This window comes from Lepisosteus oculatus, chromosome 15, assembly GCF_040954835.1.
Source record: "Lepisosteus oculatus isolate fLepOcu1 chromosome 15, fLepOcu1.hap2, whole genome shotgun sequence".
NCBI lineage: Eukaryota > Metazoa > Chordata > Actinopteri > Semionotiformes > Lepisosteidae > Lepisosteus > Lepisosteus oculatus.
The window spans coordinates 32,758,411-32,775,448 of NC_090710.1; the positions used below are offsets into that span (position 1 = coordinate 32,758,411).

Consider the following 17,038-nt stretch of genomic DNA (forward strand, 5'->3'; position numbering starts at 1 on the left):
AACACTCCAACCAGTACAAAATCCCCAGCAGCCATATATGACATGGATGTAAACTAAAACAGTCAAGGTATCTACTTGGAACTTAAAGTAATTTGATTTCAATTATTTTTATTATATCAGAAACAAGATAATATTTTTTTCAGTCTTTCATTGACAAATAACTGTAATTATTACAGTAGTTCAGGTGGGGAGCTGCGTCAGCATGCATAGTCTGCAGAGGAACAAGTAAAGGTTTATTCCATGTTGGAAAGAGAAGAGAGAAAATGCAACGTTTCAGACCTGAAGAAGGCTTCACAGCCGAAACGTTGTGTTTTCTCTCCTCTCTCTTCAGCAGGGATTAAACCTATTGACTGTAATAGTTATAGCTTGATTGGTGATAAAATAGTTCTTTCTGCATGCTGCAACATGCGAAATATTTCATTTCACCTTATTTACTAACTTCCTAATTGAAACATCTATTGTCTGTACTGAATAAAGGTTGTTTCATTGTGGTTTATTTGAAGCAAATTTACAAAAACCCACTAGGCTGTGGCCCTCCATGACTTCAGTGTGAATATATCCTTCAGTTAACCTTTCATTGGCAAGGTGAAATAAGGAGTGAATTGTTATGGAATTGATTGGAACACCCACGCATATTGTGCATGAAAACAGGTAGAAAAAGAGAAGATATATTTCTTTTTTCTTAAAAATTGTGGGTTGGGAAAAATGTTCTTTTGTTTTTTTTTGTTCTCTTTTGGAAAATTTGTCACAAAATTTTCACAAAAATGCTTGACTCCGTTTTTTTTTTCTGGACCAGAAAAACTCACCTTTGGCAGTAACTCCCACTCCGATTTCACTGGAGGTTTTGGAATGCTTCCATTTTTCCCTTTTAAAAACTCTGCAGGTCCTCTGTTCTGATGTGTTTAAAAGAAGACGTAAAGACATAATCTCTCCTTTTCTGTTTCTCCCTGTTTAAGTATTCCCAACAAACGCCACACCTGTGGGTCCAAGTCGACCCAATTAACAGCCACAAGCACATTAGAATTCCACAGCCACACTGCAAGCCAGCAATGCTAACTACTGTGCTGCCAGGCCATCTCCTTTCCACCTCTTAATATCTTTTTTAAAAACAGGCATATGTGGCAAAAGAGAAGTGACATACAGTACACTGTAGTAATAAAGAAACACATCTATTTTGCCATTAAATAGCTTTCACTGCATGCATTTGTGAATGATAATACTCTGTGCATTTTGATGATTAGGGACTGAAAGCACTAACATGATTGTAGGAAGGAAAATATATTGTATTTCTGTGGTTTATCAACCATTCTTGCACATTACACATTGGTGAAAAAAATATTTGAACTATGCTTTTGATTTTTCTCAATAATGTACCTCCTGAATTACAAAAATGTGTAATTACTACTACAAAGGAGTTTCAATAACTAAGGTAACAGCAGCTCTCGTGGAAAACATTATTCATAAACATGTACAGTAATAGAGCCTTTCAAAAATATTTAGACTCTTGCTCAGTTTTCACCTTTTGCTGCTTTAAAGCTTGCAGCTGAGACACTCTGAAGTAGCGATCAATATTTGTTGCATACACAATGTCCTTGACACTCTCAAAGCAATCTTTGTATGCTTGAAGCAAAAATGGAAATGTCATAACTGCATAATTATTTAAAACCATTTGCCATGGCAAACCTAAATTAATGTATAAGAACAAAATGAACCTTAACCCTTCACGATTATCTTAATGAGCCACACAATTAGTTGATTGTCCCCTGTCTACAGTATGTGTAGTAATAATGTTTCACATTAGAAACACCCGTCTCTGTAAGGTCCCCAAAATAGGTAGTGAATTTCAAGCAGTGATTCAATCATGAAGACCAAAGAACATTCAAAACAAATCTGGGATAAAGTTGTATAAAGGTACAGGTCAAGAGCAGGGTTTAGAGCCTTCCCATATGGAGAGAGAAAAGTTATCAAAAGGGCAGCTGCAAAGGTGGAGAGGTTGTGGAGGAAGGATGCAGAAGCACAAATGTGTACAAGAGATAAAGAGGCCCTCTGTGGTATTTATAGTTTTTTGACAAGTGATGTCATGGAGAACTATGTGTTAGAGGAGCAGAAAGAAAGGATAATTTGGTTGCCGCCCCCTCTAGAACTGTATTTATAAACTCAATTTACTGAACTGTCCTTTTACGAATGTGTTTTTGTTACCCTGGTGTCCTGGTGAAAGTTCCCCCTGGCCTTTACCACTCGTGGCCTCCTAATAACCCCTATCTCTGAACTGGCTTCATCACTCAGCTCTCCTCCCCACTGAGAGCTGGTGTGTGGGGAGAGTACTGGAGCATCATCCAGGTGGGGCTGCACACTGGTGGTGGTGGTGGTGGAGGGGATCTCCATTACCTGTAAAGTGCCTCGAGTGAACCAGTTTCAGCTTTGAATGTTATTACTGTTTCCCATTTTTTATTTGTGGTTTTTGTTTGTACTATCTGCGTGCAAAACCCTTAAACATCATCTTCCAGGTGTCTTGAGTTTTATCTAAATCTTTTTGCGTTTCATCTTCTGCTTCTACAGTGTCTGCTAATCATCTGGACAATTGACGACTTTATTAAACAACCCAGAATCTACAGTAGATAATCAATAGAAGTAAAGAAGGGCAGTAGTCCTGGTGCAGATCCCTGGGATACTCTAATATTTACATCACCCCAGTTTGAGTATTCACCTCTGTGCCCTCTGTTTTCTATTTCTCACTGCAGATATTCACATTTCCTTGAATGCCTACTGCCCACAATTTGAGTGTTAATCACTCATGACGAACTTTATCAGAAGCCTTTCAGAAATCCAAACACTCCATATCACACATTCTCTGTGTATTACTCCTTGTTCTAAGAACGTAAACTGGTTGATTAGGCAAGACTATGTTGACTGTTCCCTAGGATATTATTTCCATATAGATAATCCTCTAGTTTAGTTCTAGTAACTGTTTCCATAGCATTCCATGTAATACAGGCCAGACGTATTGGTCTTTAATAAGTTGATTCAGTTATCTCACTTTTTTGTCGGTGGGTATACCTATCTCACCATTTTGTTTGATAGGTCTACTCAATAGTGTGATGGCGAAGTGCCCTAACTTTAATTGGACCCTTCTGCGGAATCGGGGCTGGTCTGAGGGCTGGAGGTTACAGGAAGAAATAGCAGTGCTTCTCCAAATCACAGATCCAGTCTTGACAGGCGCGGGTTGGTAAACCGGAACATCTGACAACAGGTAGCACAGTACTAGAGGTTAACAGGGAGGTAGAGCTCCCCTGGTGAACAGGGGAGTGAGTCCTTATATAGTTTGATGCTGACATGACTGATGGGTTAATTGAGTAATGCGTCTGCTTGAGTGGGAATTGGCAAGGGTTTGTGATGATTATGCGTAACCGTGACAAATAGTTGGATACGTTAAAACACAACCCTTATTTAATGTGTATCCTAATGGATCTCAAGCTGTGGAGAATCCAAAAAACTGTTTCCACCTATTACTATGGCAACTTAATACTTGGTGGTGTCTTATAATAACGAGTCTATTGTTCACCGAATTTGAAAACCGTGAAAACAATCTGTATGCTTGCTGAAGTTGAGCGGACATGTTGTTCTATTCTTAAAGTTAAACTCGATAGTGATGATTTGTCTGTTTCAAGAGAGTGATGCCATCTGGCATTTTCATTTGCAAATCTGAAAGCCTATTGTATTTTGTGCCAACTGTTGCATAATTGTTTGGCAGATATCAAACAATTTTCATACTGTACGTCTATTTTGGATTCTGCATCAATCTTATTAGTAAAGAGTTGTTACTGCCTGGTTTGGTGTAGTTTATTTGTAATGAGATCACAAAGGAAGAGCTGGGGGAAGTGTCTTCACAGTTATATCTCACCGAGGTTGTGGAGATACTTGTGTTGTGACGACAGATTAACACTATCAAAAATATTCTTCATAACTATGCTAATAATGTCCAGGAGTTTATTCTATGTTGGATGGTGGAGTGAGGGTATGTTATCTGCATGTGCAGGAGGTCTCAATCAATTCGGTTTAAATGGATGAAAGTCAATTTGTGGAGAATTTGTGTATCTGTTTCTCTCCTCTGGACTGATTCCAGAGCAGCAGCTTCTCTTCTATAACATGGTGACCAAAGTTCACAGTATTCTAATAGAGACACAGCTAGTGCATTGTACAATTTTAACACAACATTAAGTCCCAATCGATTTGGTTTAAATGGATGAAACTCAATTTGTGGAGAACTCTTAAATGTACTTCATTCCAGTGTTACGCTGTTGATCAGCTGTCGGCAGGGGATGGACTCTATGCGGCTAACAGGATCTCAGGAAAGCAGTAATTACCATGAACAAGGTCAGAAGACTCGCAAAAGGTCAAAAGCCAAAAAGGGAAACTAGGCAAAAGATATCCAAGACACAATCCAGAAATCGTGGTTGAAAAGGCAAGCCAAAAATCCAAAAACCTAGAAGGGGTCCCAGGAAGATATTGCAAAGGAGGACATGTGTAGCTCTGACCCAATACTGAGCGGACCTGGAGCAGGGTTTAAGTAGGGTGGGGGAGGTGTGGTGATGAAAGAGGATTAGTTAACGAGGTCTGATTAACCTACCCCTCCCCTGAATAGATGAGGGACACACTATCGGTTTGGGTGCCCTCTGGTGGCGGGGTGCTGGAACTGTAACAGACAGTGAGTTAGTTTCTTTTTTCCATTGAGAACGACAATGGGTGAAATGAATAATTGTATGTTTGCATTAAACCAACAGCAGGTAGAATGACTGTACCTCGATGCAGGAGCTCAGCAAGGTCTCACAGAAAGAAGATCCTGCAGAGATCTGTGCTGAGAGGAGAGTGTTCTATCTTGCCTGCTGTTTGGAACAGCTAAACTTCATGCCAGCATATGTGACAACCGCCTTAGGTCTCTTAGCAATAAATAAAAAAAAAAGTTATAATCAAAGACTGTGGAGACAGATAGCAATTGAACTCTGTTTTCATTTAGAATCTCATGTTCTCTGAATGCAATGAATTCATTTTAAAAACAACCTCTAAGCCGTGATACTGACATTCTGTATCACTAGAAACGTCCAGGTTTCCGGTTATTCTTTTGCTGTGGATTTTGTTCCTCCCAGGTAACTGAAGCTCCCTACCATTATCGGCTGAGAAAGACAAGAAGCAAAATTACTGAATGGCCCAGAAACACCATATCACTCATTATACAATATACGTAACCATTTAAATTAATATTCTTAAACAGTTTACAATCACAGAAATGTTCCATCTTGCTTTACAAATGTTTCTGTTTTTAACAAAAGTCTTAGATGAACAAATGCTATACTTAATTTCTCCCTTTTCAGTTATGAAAAAAATAAAAATGTTAGGTTACTTGTAAATGACCACAACGGAACTGATATCTAAAACATTTTATAAATAAATGGAAGGAACAGTCGACAAGAACCTCTGAACATACAAGAGCTTTTCAATGGACTAATTCAGATTAAGATGTTTTTTGTTAACAGTTTAAAGTCAGACTGCTGTCTACATCTATGTATTCTACTGTGCTTTTGAAGGGTCTGATACACTTCAGGAAACATTCACAACTTACTGCTATTATCAAGTACTAATGGTCTTGCTGTGTGATATGGTTATAAAATCCATGAAAGCTTCTCACTGTTTAACTTCCCAAAGACTAAGAGACGTTTTGTTTTGAAACTGAGCAGCATGACTGTGCTGCTAACTGTATTAATTGTATCTGAAGACGAGTTGTTCCACGATCTTCTCTGTGCATAGCAGGTACTAAACAAAACTGAACATACTATAGAAGCATAGCTGAAGGTTTCCGGCAGAAATGAAGGTCATCCTTATGTCAGGACACCTTTAGCACCATCTGGTGATGAAAACAGAATCAAACAGTTGCATCACAACACAACCTTCTATCTATATATTTATTTTATATATCTTGATTTAGTTTTTGTCACTATCACATCAGCTTGGTACTACATCTATGTAATTTAGTTTTCCCCACAATTTTAGTAAGATCTTCTTTTCCCATTGATCTTTTCACTGTTGAAAAGAGATAATCAATCCTGCACAGTCATGTGCTTTTAGTGGCAGTTAAATTAGATTTGTTTCTAACTGAGCAGACAAGCAGTGGAAAAGACTTTTGTTTTCATGATTAAACCCTTATTTTAAATTAAGAAGAGCAGAATCTTTAAATTTAAATCAGCTAAGTATATTTGAAATTGAAGAATGTGATGTCATTTACATTGGAGCTACCAAAGCTGTTTTTCGTGGGCCTAGATTCTCTGATAGCCTCCTTTACTTACCTTATAATATAATACAATGTTTGAAAGCAGTTCCTATTCCCTGAAAACTCATACTGGGCTTGCCTTTGTAGTCTTTATTATTATTTTTGTGTCTCTGCCTGGCAGTAAGGGATAAATGATAAACAGTGTAAGATAGTTTACAGAAATCAATAGATATGACCTCAGGCTGCAGCCTGGGCCTCACTCGTCCACATATTCCTGCTGCTGAACCTCTCTGAAGAAGGGGAGCGCACAGATGATCTTCTACAAGCATGACGTTCCAGTGAACAGCAGGGCCAGCGGAAAGGGCAGAGTGCCTGGCATCTCCTGCTTTACCATGGCAACAGGGTGCTTATGTAATCTCTTGAACAACATCCTCCAGTATTAACAGTTGATTATTCAAGGTGCCATACTGGTTAATGTGCAGCTGATACTTTTTTTTCAATTATAGCCAACTGAAATATCTATATCTACTCCATGGCAAAAAAGATTCTCTCAGAAGACGCGGGATAGCTAGTTCACAATGTAGTCATTTCTCAGATAAAGATGATTTGCAGACATTTTGTAAATACCACTTCAATTGATCATCAGTAATCATCGGTGATGGAAAATGAGTACAATTTTTCTTGTTTTGCAACATTTCACATATTTTCTATTAGAAGTGACTCAGGGAACTTTAATGAATGGCTCTCCTCTGAAGCTACAGATGTACTGCAGCCAATGTGAGGTGTCAGTCAGTATTCTGCTCTGCCACATGGTGCAGTGAATCCTTAATGTACTACAGCTGCGTGTGGCTGTCAGAAAAATCATTAGAGTATTAAATGTTTATTTACACATTAGTGTTTCCCTTTCAAAGACAAAGTGTAGCCCATACTCCAAGACACAATAAGACAAAAATACTGTGAATTGTAGAGATATTACAGCGAAAAACAATTTCATTTAATGCAAAGATTTCTTTGTTGATACAGGATGTTGTTACCACATTGCTAGCACAACTCCAAATGAGATGTATCAAAATAGTTTATGACACTAATAGTGTGGTGTTATTTTGTAATAGGTATGCATACTGTACAGAAACTACAGTATTACCTCCATTCATGTACCACTGTTTTTCAAGTAATAATTGAAATGAAATAAGAATGTTTCACCGGAGCATACATCAACTAATGGCAAATTGCAATTTCAGTTAACAATTGAAAATTAATTTGTTGCCTTAATTAGTTTATTAATTAATTAGACGTAATTAGACTCTCCGTGAAATTAATTGTTTTCTGTGAATTTCCATGATACCAGAGACCTTAAGAAATAGAGGTCCAATCCAGGATCCATTCATGGCATTTAATTCTCTTTTCACAAAAACATTACAACTACATTTCGTTTTAAGACGATAGCTAGGTTATTTTATGTCTATATAACATATAAAATGAGTGAGCCACTTATTTTTTAGATATCCTTAAGTGGGAACTCTCTGCCAACTTTATCCCATCAGTATCATCAGGATAAGTTTGCTTATAGGTACAGTATTATTCACAGGGTCAAAATGGCAACTCTTTAGAAACAATAAGGGAAACCACACCAGTGCTTAAATACATTTCTTTGAAGTAAAAAATGCAATAAAACTTATTGTACCAAGCCTCAGACACGTATAATCAAACCTTGCCTAGAATTTAAACATGTTGTCTAAAACATCATAATTAGATTTTCTGCAAATAGTTCCATAAGAAGCAGAACAACTTAGCCTGTAAAGATCTACAGATACCACAGAGGAGATTATTATTACAGCATTATTCTATAAGGCTTCCGGCTCCAAAGTGGCTCATTTAAAGAGAATCTCTGCTAAAAGTGCAGGAAGAAGCCTGCGTCAGTCAGATTACTGACCGAAACCTCACCTGGCTGCTGTGACCTGATGCGGAACGTGCTCTGGTCACTGTCCTGTGGTCGGCTGGACACGCGCTGGACCAGGTGCTGCTGCAGTGGCCTCTGCCTCGGCTCCATGTGGCGTCTGGCACTGAAGCTTTTTTGTCCGTTTGCATTTATATGAGGAAGCTTGTAAAAAATATAGCACAAGCAGCGTTTTTTTTAAATCCTAAATCTGAATTTTGAAGAATAATAATTGATATTGAATTCAGGAAGAGGGGGAGGAAGGGAGAGCTGTCGTGCAGGGCTCTCACTCTCAGACGCTTCAGGTTAGGATAATCTGCTCCAGACCGAAAACTCAACAACAACAAAATCGCCTTCCTGCAGGATAACGACCCAGAGCACAAGACCAAAGCTAGAATGGACTGGCTTGACACTAGGAAAGTGAATGTTGTTGAGCGACACAGTCAAAGTCCTGACCTGAATCTTATTGGTAATCTGATGAAAGACTTGAAAACTGATGTCCATACTGTAAGTGATCCCCAAACAAACTGAGAGCTCAAGCACATCTGCCGGGAGGAATGGGCAAAAAATGCATCAATTTTCTGAGCGACTTTTACATTCCTTGAATTCTCTCTTAGCATTTTCTTGATGTGATGCACATTGAGATTCACTGCAATGAAATGTGGATATAAACTGATTGTTACCATCACCACAGGAATATTTAAAAAGGGAATGTCTATTTTCTAGACTGCAACAAAATAAAAAAAATTGTAAGCTAGTGCTCTGAGGGGAAAACCTTTGACAGGTCTCACATGATTGGTCTGCCTGCAGACTAACGACCCCCTCCTCAGTAAACTAGGTTGGAAATTTGAAGGCATTCCACCGTCTTCATACCTGTTATGCCTAATCTGACCAGTAGAGGTCATCCATTGTAGCATTTACAGAGTAAGATCAGAAATATGTTCTAGCCTTCTAAGTGCTAAATATGTTTCAGTGATAGCAGCATTCTTTGATTTGCCAAGGAAACTTTAATGTAACAGTATAAATTAATGTTAAAATTAGAACTTTCGGGCAAGAAAAAGGACATCATCAGAAATTCAGGAACACGAAGGTCACTGAAATTACTGGATGTGACTCTCTTGGTATGCCTACTGCATAATTAACCATTTCCCACAAGACCTGCACCCTACTAGCTCACTTTCTCACAATATTGCTGCGTTTCTGTTAAAATATTTGCTCAGGCAGTGTTGACTTTGTCTAGACATTCTGCAGCCGGCTTTATTGAAAATGCCTGACTCCACAGTGGAGCATTACCGCATGTCCAGGAATAATGTTTCTGGGAATCGTTTGATATGCCAGGACTGCGCTTGCATCTTTACTGCTGTAGTGTTGCGTTCTTAACTAGGATATTTGTAAGCAATCTGAATCTGTGATAAATGTTCCTTGCAGATTATTTGACCTCATCTAAGCCATTCTGAGCTCACTGAAAACATTATACAGTGATGAATAAACCCAAATCTGAATGCTTTTCCCATTTCATAATTCAACAGTTCTTGGCTAATTAAGATCATATGGATGATATAATCGGATGTAATGCAAGAGGTTCCGGGAACATTACGGTTTTCCGTCAGGATTTCCCCAACTGTGTTGTGATGGGCTGCTGCTCTACAGATTACTCCTGACTATTAACTGAACCAGTTAGTTCTAGTTCGTCAGGTGCTGCCGATTTAAGAGAGAGAAAACATTCAGGAATGTTTCCCTACAAGATTGAAGCTGGGACCTTTTGTTTAGTGTTAATCTAAATTCTTAAACTATCTGTCATATTCGGTATATATATATAAAAAGAAAAAACAAATAGAAAAATTAAGACACATTTCCTTTGAGAACAGCAGATGTCTGAATTTAAAATTTATTTTTCAGAATTTGTCAAAAAATAAACACCTGTAGGAGTACCGCTTGTGAGCAGTCAAAAGTGGGTTCAAATACAAGTAGAACAGCAAGAAGAATTTCTCCAGCCCTGGCTGGCCAGCTGACCCGAGGGGCAGAGGGATTAAGAGTGGCTCTATTCCAAGAAGATGGGCTCAAACGCACAAGGGAACCAGTGGAGCTAAGGAGAGTACGTGAGTGTTTCCCTCCAAAGAAAGTAAAGAGCACACACAAGGACTCAATAAGAAAAATACTGTGAACTGTAGAGATATTGTCCAGTGATAATACAGATTATTGCCTTTTAATACAAACAGCATTTATAAGATAAGATCACTTTATTGGCCATCTACATTTTCTTGCATTAGGAATTAGGAATATCTTTTCACCTCAACTTGCTCTCCATGAGACACACAGACAGGGAGAGAAGCTGGGGGTCAGAGTGCAGGGTCAGCCAGTTATACAGCACCCCTGGAGCAGCTAGGGTGAAGGGCTTTGCTCAGGGGCCCAACGGACTAGGATGCTTCTGCCAGCCGTGGGATACGAACCGGCAACCTTCCAGCCACAGAGCCACTGCAACTCGTCATAAAAATGAGGTATTGCCTCCTTTGAGATGATGGACTTCTCACGGTGCCGCACGCAAGTAGGAAATCTGAGTGGTTCAGAGGGCAGCTCTGCCCTGCGATATGCTTACAGCCCCCTCCAGACTGGAGGACTCCATCCAGACAGGCAGAGTTTCTCTCTTACCGAAACAACCAGAAAGAACGCATGAAGAAAACACAAGCTTAGAAGTCTTTTTTTTCCTAGTAGCAGTGTGATTCTGGATTGGTAAGGTGACATGAACATGCTTCCATGTTTTTCATAGCTTTAGTATCTCAGCAGGCAAGAAAGCAAGTAAAAGACAGTGTTCATAATTGTATATTAATAAGGAACTAAGTGGCTGATCTTGGAATTGTTATAACACAAACCTAATTTTTAGAAGATCAAAATTATCAACAAGTGCCTTAAACTTGAACCTCACAAACCAAAAGTTGGTTGTTGGAAAAAATACTCAGTATCTTTGTATGAATGAAATAAAAAAAAAAATAAGGCAGTAGTTTAATGTAGCAGAAGTTTTTACTTTTTCAGTTGGACATTTTACTGCAGATAACAAAGACAATACTTCTTGCGTTTGGCATAATTTAGGATGACAAAGTAAATGTCAAATACACATTTGAAACTGGGATTTTCCTAATGATCACCAACAGTATTAAAGGAGCTTTAGCACTGAGCAAATGAAAAATACTGACTGAAAAAAGAAAAAAATGCAGTCCAACTTCCATTGCATCACTCATTAAAGAAGTGTTCGAACACCCCAGACTGATTGGGTTAATGGATGACAGTCTAACTGGTGCAACTGTAAGGATCAATGCTAACAGCTGTGTAGTTATGTGAAAGGCAACAGTTCCCCATGAAAGATGGATTACAGCACAACAGGCAGGACACACAGCAAAAAAGCTTCATAAGCTACAAGTTTTAATGGCAGCTGAATGCCAGTGTACAATACTATAATCTCCATTGAACAGCACAGATCCCATGACAAAGAAAAAAGCAGGGAGTGCATTTTTGGTGGGAAAACAATCGACAACCACTATAAGGAACTGAAGAAATAATAAAAAACCTGTCTTTTGTACAGTGAAGAGGTGCAGTTCATCTACCTTCAAATAAAACTGCTTCCTTAGGAGCCACTGAAGAAGGCAGCTCAAGTGTCTTCAATGTAACATTGATACATTAAAAAAGGACCCAAATGAATATTTAAGTGTAAGAAAAATATATTTCAGGCTTTGTGCCTACAAAAGCATCATGATAAAAAGGCCTCATAAATATAACTTAGTATTCTGAATCCTATCCGGCTTATAAAAAAAATATTATGGCATCAATGTTTTAATTTTTATGAGTGTTTAGAAACATGGTATGAAAGTTTAAAAAGTGACAATGTATAAATCAGACCATTCCCTGAAAACTATAATATACTAGCTAAACTGTTGCAGAATTTATAAAAACATTTTCATCTACAAAACCTTTAACTATATTTCGCTCTCATCCTTAAACAATTCTAAGAAACACCTTTGGCCTTTTCTATTATAATTGAGTCAGCGGTCATATATCTGCAAATCCAAAATACAAATGACCAAAGTCTTACTACTGCCTTCATTGGAATGTCTTTCCTCAACTTCCTGTACTGTACATTTTCAGTTCTTCAGTCACAAGATGTGTAATCTGCACTTAAAAATTCTGTTTACAAAGTCCAGATGGACCATCTCTCTCAGCTAATACACAATTGCAACAGCTGTTCACTTAACCAGAAAATCTTTGTTCTGCACTGTTGGTAAAAGGGAACGTTTATGATATCTGTTAATGCAATTTTGGAACCCATGCAGAATTCACACACACAACATGTGCACCTTTTAGTAAGTTGTACATTTTGTTAAAAAATAAGTAGCTTACACATAACCATTAAAAAATAAACCTGAACAAAGTTTTACCGTATTGTCTCAACAGTGAAATCCTTAAATTAACTCCCGTGTCTTACAGTACATACAGTATCCGTTCCCTTATTATATGCAGCAATTATAAAAAAACCTCTCAAAACACATCAAAGCCTTACTCATCTTATAAGTCATTCTTAAGGCACAGAGATGACTACTAGTCAAGACACCGATTAGCACTACAAGTATTTCCTAGAGACCTGAAGAAGAAGTTTACAGAAACAGAAAACAAATCAAAGAAGAAGGTAAGAGTTAGGATACTAAACATTTTAAAATACTTAAAATGGTTTTGTCCCTTCACCGAGTAAGTCTATGTAAGTGAAGTGAAGCCCAAGTGTTATGACATTTTCCCCCTAGGTCACAATGTTCATACACCTGCAGTAACAAGCCTGCTGCACAGCTCGCATTCACAGGCCAGTTCATGCACTTGTATCCCAGATACGGGTCTGGTCTACTGCATCATTTTTAATAACAGTGCAGGATAGAAATACTGCCACAAAATGCTTCTCTTTTCAGACACTGAAAGGCTGAAGCAGTCTTTTGACCACAGACCATTTGGACCTGAAGTGTTTAACATGTATTCTGTTCATTTGGTGACGTCTTTCCTGAGTATAGTGCAATTATCAATGGTGGAAACAAAAGCCCTTACTGAGACTTTCAAAAAGTGGTATTGCGTTTCATATATTATTGTTAATCTGTTTTATAATTCTTATCTACGTTAATGCAGTCACAAGGCAATAGTCAAAACTGGACCTGAGGTTTTTTTATTTTTGTTTTAAAAATCAATCCCTAAGGACTGATAAAATGTATTTTCTTGGCTTCTGTTCTTCTGTATTAAAAAAGGCCCTTGTTTCTTGCCACAGTGACCGAGTAGGAAGAAATGAGACCGTGCTAGGCTCGTCAGAAGGTAGCCACAAGCGGGTGTCTTGCGAGGTCCTCGTCTCAGTCCATTTCCATGGCCATCAGCCGCCTTGTCGCCCGCGAGTCCTTGTCGCTGGCTTCCTTGAAGCAGCAGCGCGCGCTGACAAAGCCAATCAGCATGGACAGCAGGCCGACAGCAAGCGCAGCGCCAACTCCGTACAGCAGCGGCAGCTTCATCGACTCCCAGACTAGAACAAGAAACACACAGGGTCCGTTAGTACAGATTCTACCTCGGTATCAAAGCATAAAACAAACTCTTGGAGATTTTCTCTGCTAAAACAACCTTCTTTCTTCCAGCCACTCAAAAGGTAATTCGGCTAGGCAGTTTCCCTTGACATTGACCACAAAACCTAAAGACGACACAAACCAGCGGCACAGAAGGGCCACGCAATGAAGGAATGACCCACAATTCTGTGACCAAATCCAGACCAGGTCACAGCTTTGAAAAGTCACTCTATGCTAATTTAGTTCAAGGCACTATATGTTATATGAAATAACATTTTTCTTCTAAACCAATAAATGACAATTCTACTTATTCTACTCCCATGTGCCTTTTTGCGTCAAGAAGTAAGAAATACTTTGGGAGATTCCAAATACAGCACGTTACTATCTACTGTACTAGCTGATAAAAACAACCAAGTCCATGGAGTGACAACTGACTTGCGAACTTCACCACCAGCAGGACCGGCAAGGAGCTGATGTCCTTCGACTTCTGCCAGGATCCGTCTGCGGTTCTGACCCAAGGCGTGACAGTGCAGTGGTAGTTTCCCGCGTCGCTGTCCTGCGCGTTGTGGACGCTGAGGCGATAAGTCTTTGCGTCCGTCCTCTCCAGGCTGCAGTCACTGCTGCTGTTCCTCTGGGCCTGCCTCAGCACCCCCCAGCGGTCCACAGAGGCCAGGAAGTGGACGTCCTCGGTGTCTGCGGTGCGAGACCGCTCGAGGAACCACCTCACCTCAAAGGAAATGTCACCTGAGGAGCAACACACGCGCGGGTCAGGCAGGCGGGAATCTGCAGCAGTGAGTGAGAATGAAGACACACAGCCTGAAAAGTACTGCCTTGTGTCCAGGTTTCCTAGAGTAAGTTTCCTTTATGGGTATTACAGTCTTTGACTTGAAATAAATCCTTTCCTTTGTGGTTTGTCTAGAGAGGCTGGTATAGCACAGTCCTTCCAGACACTGCTCAATCACCTAAAACAAACATGGAAGACCCTACCTTTGGGTTTGCATGTATGGAAAAAAACAAACTGGAAAATTAAACCAGCCAGATGAGGAAAAACAAGTAACAGAGCTGTAAAAAGAAACCGAAGAAAAGATCAATATCAGTCATCTCCAAGTTTCACTGAAATAAACTACAAATTAGATCACCTCAGCTCTCGTTACTGCACCTATGTCGTGTTTGTGTTCGTCGGCTCTCCTAACACTGAAACTGCTCCCATAAGCACCAATTAGGTCAATCAGATGAAGAAACAGCCGATATGCACAGCAGCATATTAATAACACACACAACATCATCACACCTGAATGCCAGCTGCAGTTTGCACAAAAGATACCTAGCTTCGACCATAATCACACCTGCTGTCCAAAAAATAATACTGAGAAACTCCAATTCTCACATGCATGGAAATATCCATTAGCAGTACAGCATTATCTATGATCTTTCCTAAAATGTGTTATAGAGAGCCAGGGAAATAAAATCAGAACATTGTGCAATCAAATGTATGTCCTTACCAGCACAATGGCAGATCAGTGAAAGTAGGCACACATTGTTCAGTTTTTTTCAATTTCAATTTTATGCATTAACCATCTGAGAATCAATTTGGCTATGAAGAGAATGTAAAAAGAATGTTCTGCACCCTAGGGATTTAAAGCACAGGGCTTGAAAAATGAAAAACAGCATCAGCTGTTACTAGTCAGGGAGAAAACCGCCACAGGAGCAGTACTGAATATTCTGTATAGAGATCATAAGAGGAGGTGCACATTCACCACATTTTGCAATCAGGCTAAGTTTTGGACTGGGGGAATGAGGACTGGAGGAAATGTTTAAGGCTGATGACAAAATACAGTACCTGTATAAGGACAACAGTACAGACTCCTTTCCAAATTATAATATAAGTCAACTTAGAACAACAACTAAAATGCATCCATGAAGCTGGTGTAAAAGTTATTTTTGTACTGCACACACATTGCAGTCATAGCACAAGTAACCTTATTTCATGCAAAATATAAAAAAAAGGTTTCTTCAGTAGCTAAGACAAGATTATACTAAACTACATTCATAAAACGGTTCACCCTCCTGTGTTTCACAGGGGAGGAAACCAGGGGCAAGATCGTGGTCCGGCACTTTTGACTTTGTATAGTGGGCAGTATATCTAAACCACTTTCTCAACCTTGGTGTCAGCAGTTCTTCTGACTGCTCACACCTCCACGTACACTATGAGTTAATGAGCAATACAAGCCATTCGTTAAGGAAGCCGAACATCCTGCCACTTACTTTGCTCACGCTGTCAGGAAAGTACCTGTATTTGTCACACCCTCATACTCTGATCACTGTTAATTCCTATCTGTAACTGTAATAAAGTAAAAACATTTCACAGGTTGCACTGTGTGTACAAATACTTACAATCACACACAAACATTTTGTGTGAATTAACTTATTTGTAAGCATGATAATTTAATCTAGCTTTCTATGGATTCATTCTCTATTAAGCATTCATAAAGAATCAATTAATGTATTTTATACTGTTACCAAAATTACATTACAGGACTAGAGGTCTGGTCTGGGTTAGAGCTTTGTTACCCACATGAGATTAACCTATAGAAAAGTGTGGTTCATTTCAATTAGGCTTCTGCAACCCTTTACCTAAATTATTATCATTACCCCTTTGTACTTTTAAAAGTGTCAATCAGTAGTGCCATGTGTTCCACAGTGAGCAAATATAGAAAGCATCCGGATCTATACTGTTCCATTGGCTGCAATGATCCTGGTGCCTGAGGTACCCTTGACCTGGTATCATCCTACTCTGTGTCCTCATTATATACACACACGTCTATACAGTATATCCTTACCTTGTCACACTGCATGCTTCTTATTTCTAAATACAATAACTGTAATTACAGGTGGATGAGTGTCACAGCATTATTCAAAGTACTAACTAGGAATTGTTAAAATCTATTCTATTGCAAATTATGTAATTCTACATATGCAGTCTCCATGTGGCTATACACTTTTTTACTTTGCTTCATCTTCTAAAACACATAGGAAACAGATTTGTTTATGAAGTCTTCTCCAAAGTGCTTCTCACTACTCATTTATCCTCTCATTCATTTGCTTTGCACTTTGAAGCTTGAACTCTTCACTCCAATGTATACATTTTTATGCACAAACAAATGGAAGGGACTTTTGGGAGAGCAAAAATAAATTACCCTCGTCATTATTGAAGGTATTTCATGATTTTGTCCGTTTTCAGGAAATTAGGCAAGAAATTCGGGA

General features: G+C 38.9%; 1 protein-coding gene across 1 annotated transcript in view; it reads right to left on the reverse strand.

Moving 5' to 3' along the window:
- Nucleotides 1-10,055: 10,055 nt before the first annotated feature.
- ptgfrnb (prostaglandin F2 receptor inhibitor b) overlaps nt 10,056-17,038 on the reverse strand; it is a 32,039-nt gene continuing 25,056 nt past the window's right edge. The window contains exons 8-9 of the mRNA XM_015364416.2: nt 14,210-14,518; nt 10,056-13,737 (exon numbers count right to left, since the gene is read on the reverse strand). Coding sequence (XP_015219902.2) covers nt 13,571-13,737; nt 14,210-14,518 — 476 coding nt within the window. The 3' untranslated portion in view covers nt 10,056-13,570. The remainder of the gene's footprint in view (nt 13,738-14,209; nt 14,519-17,038) is intronic.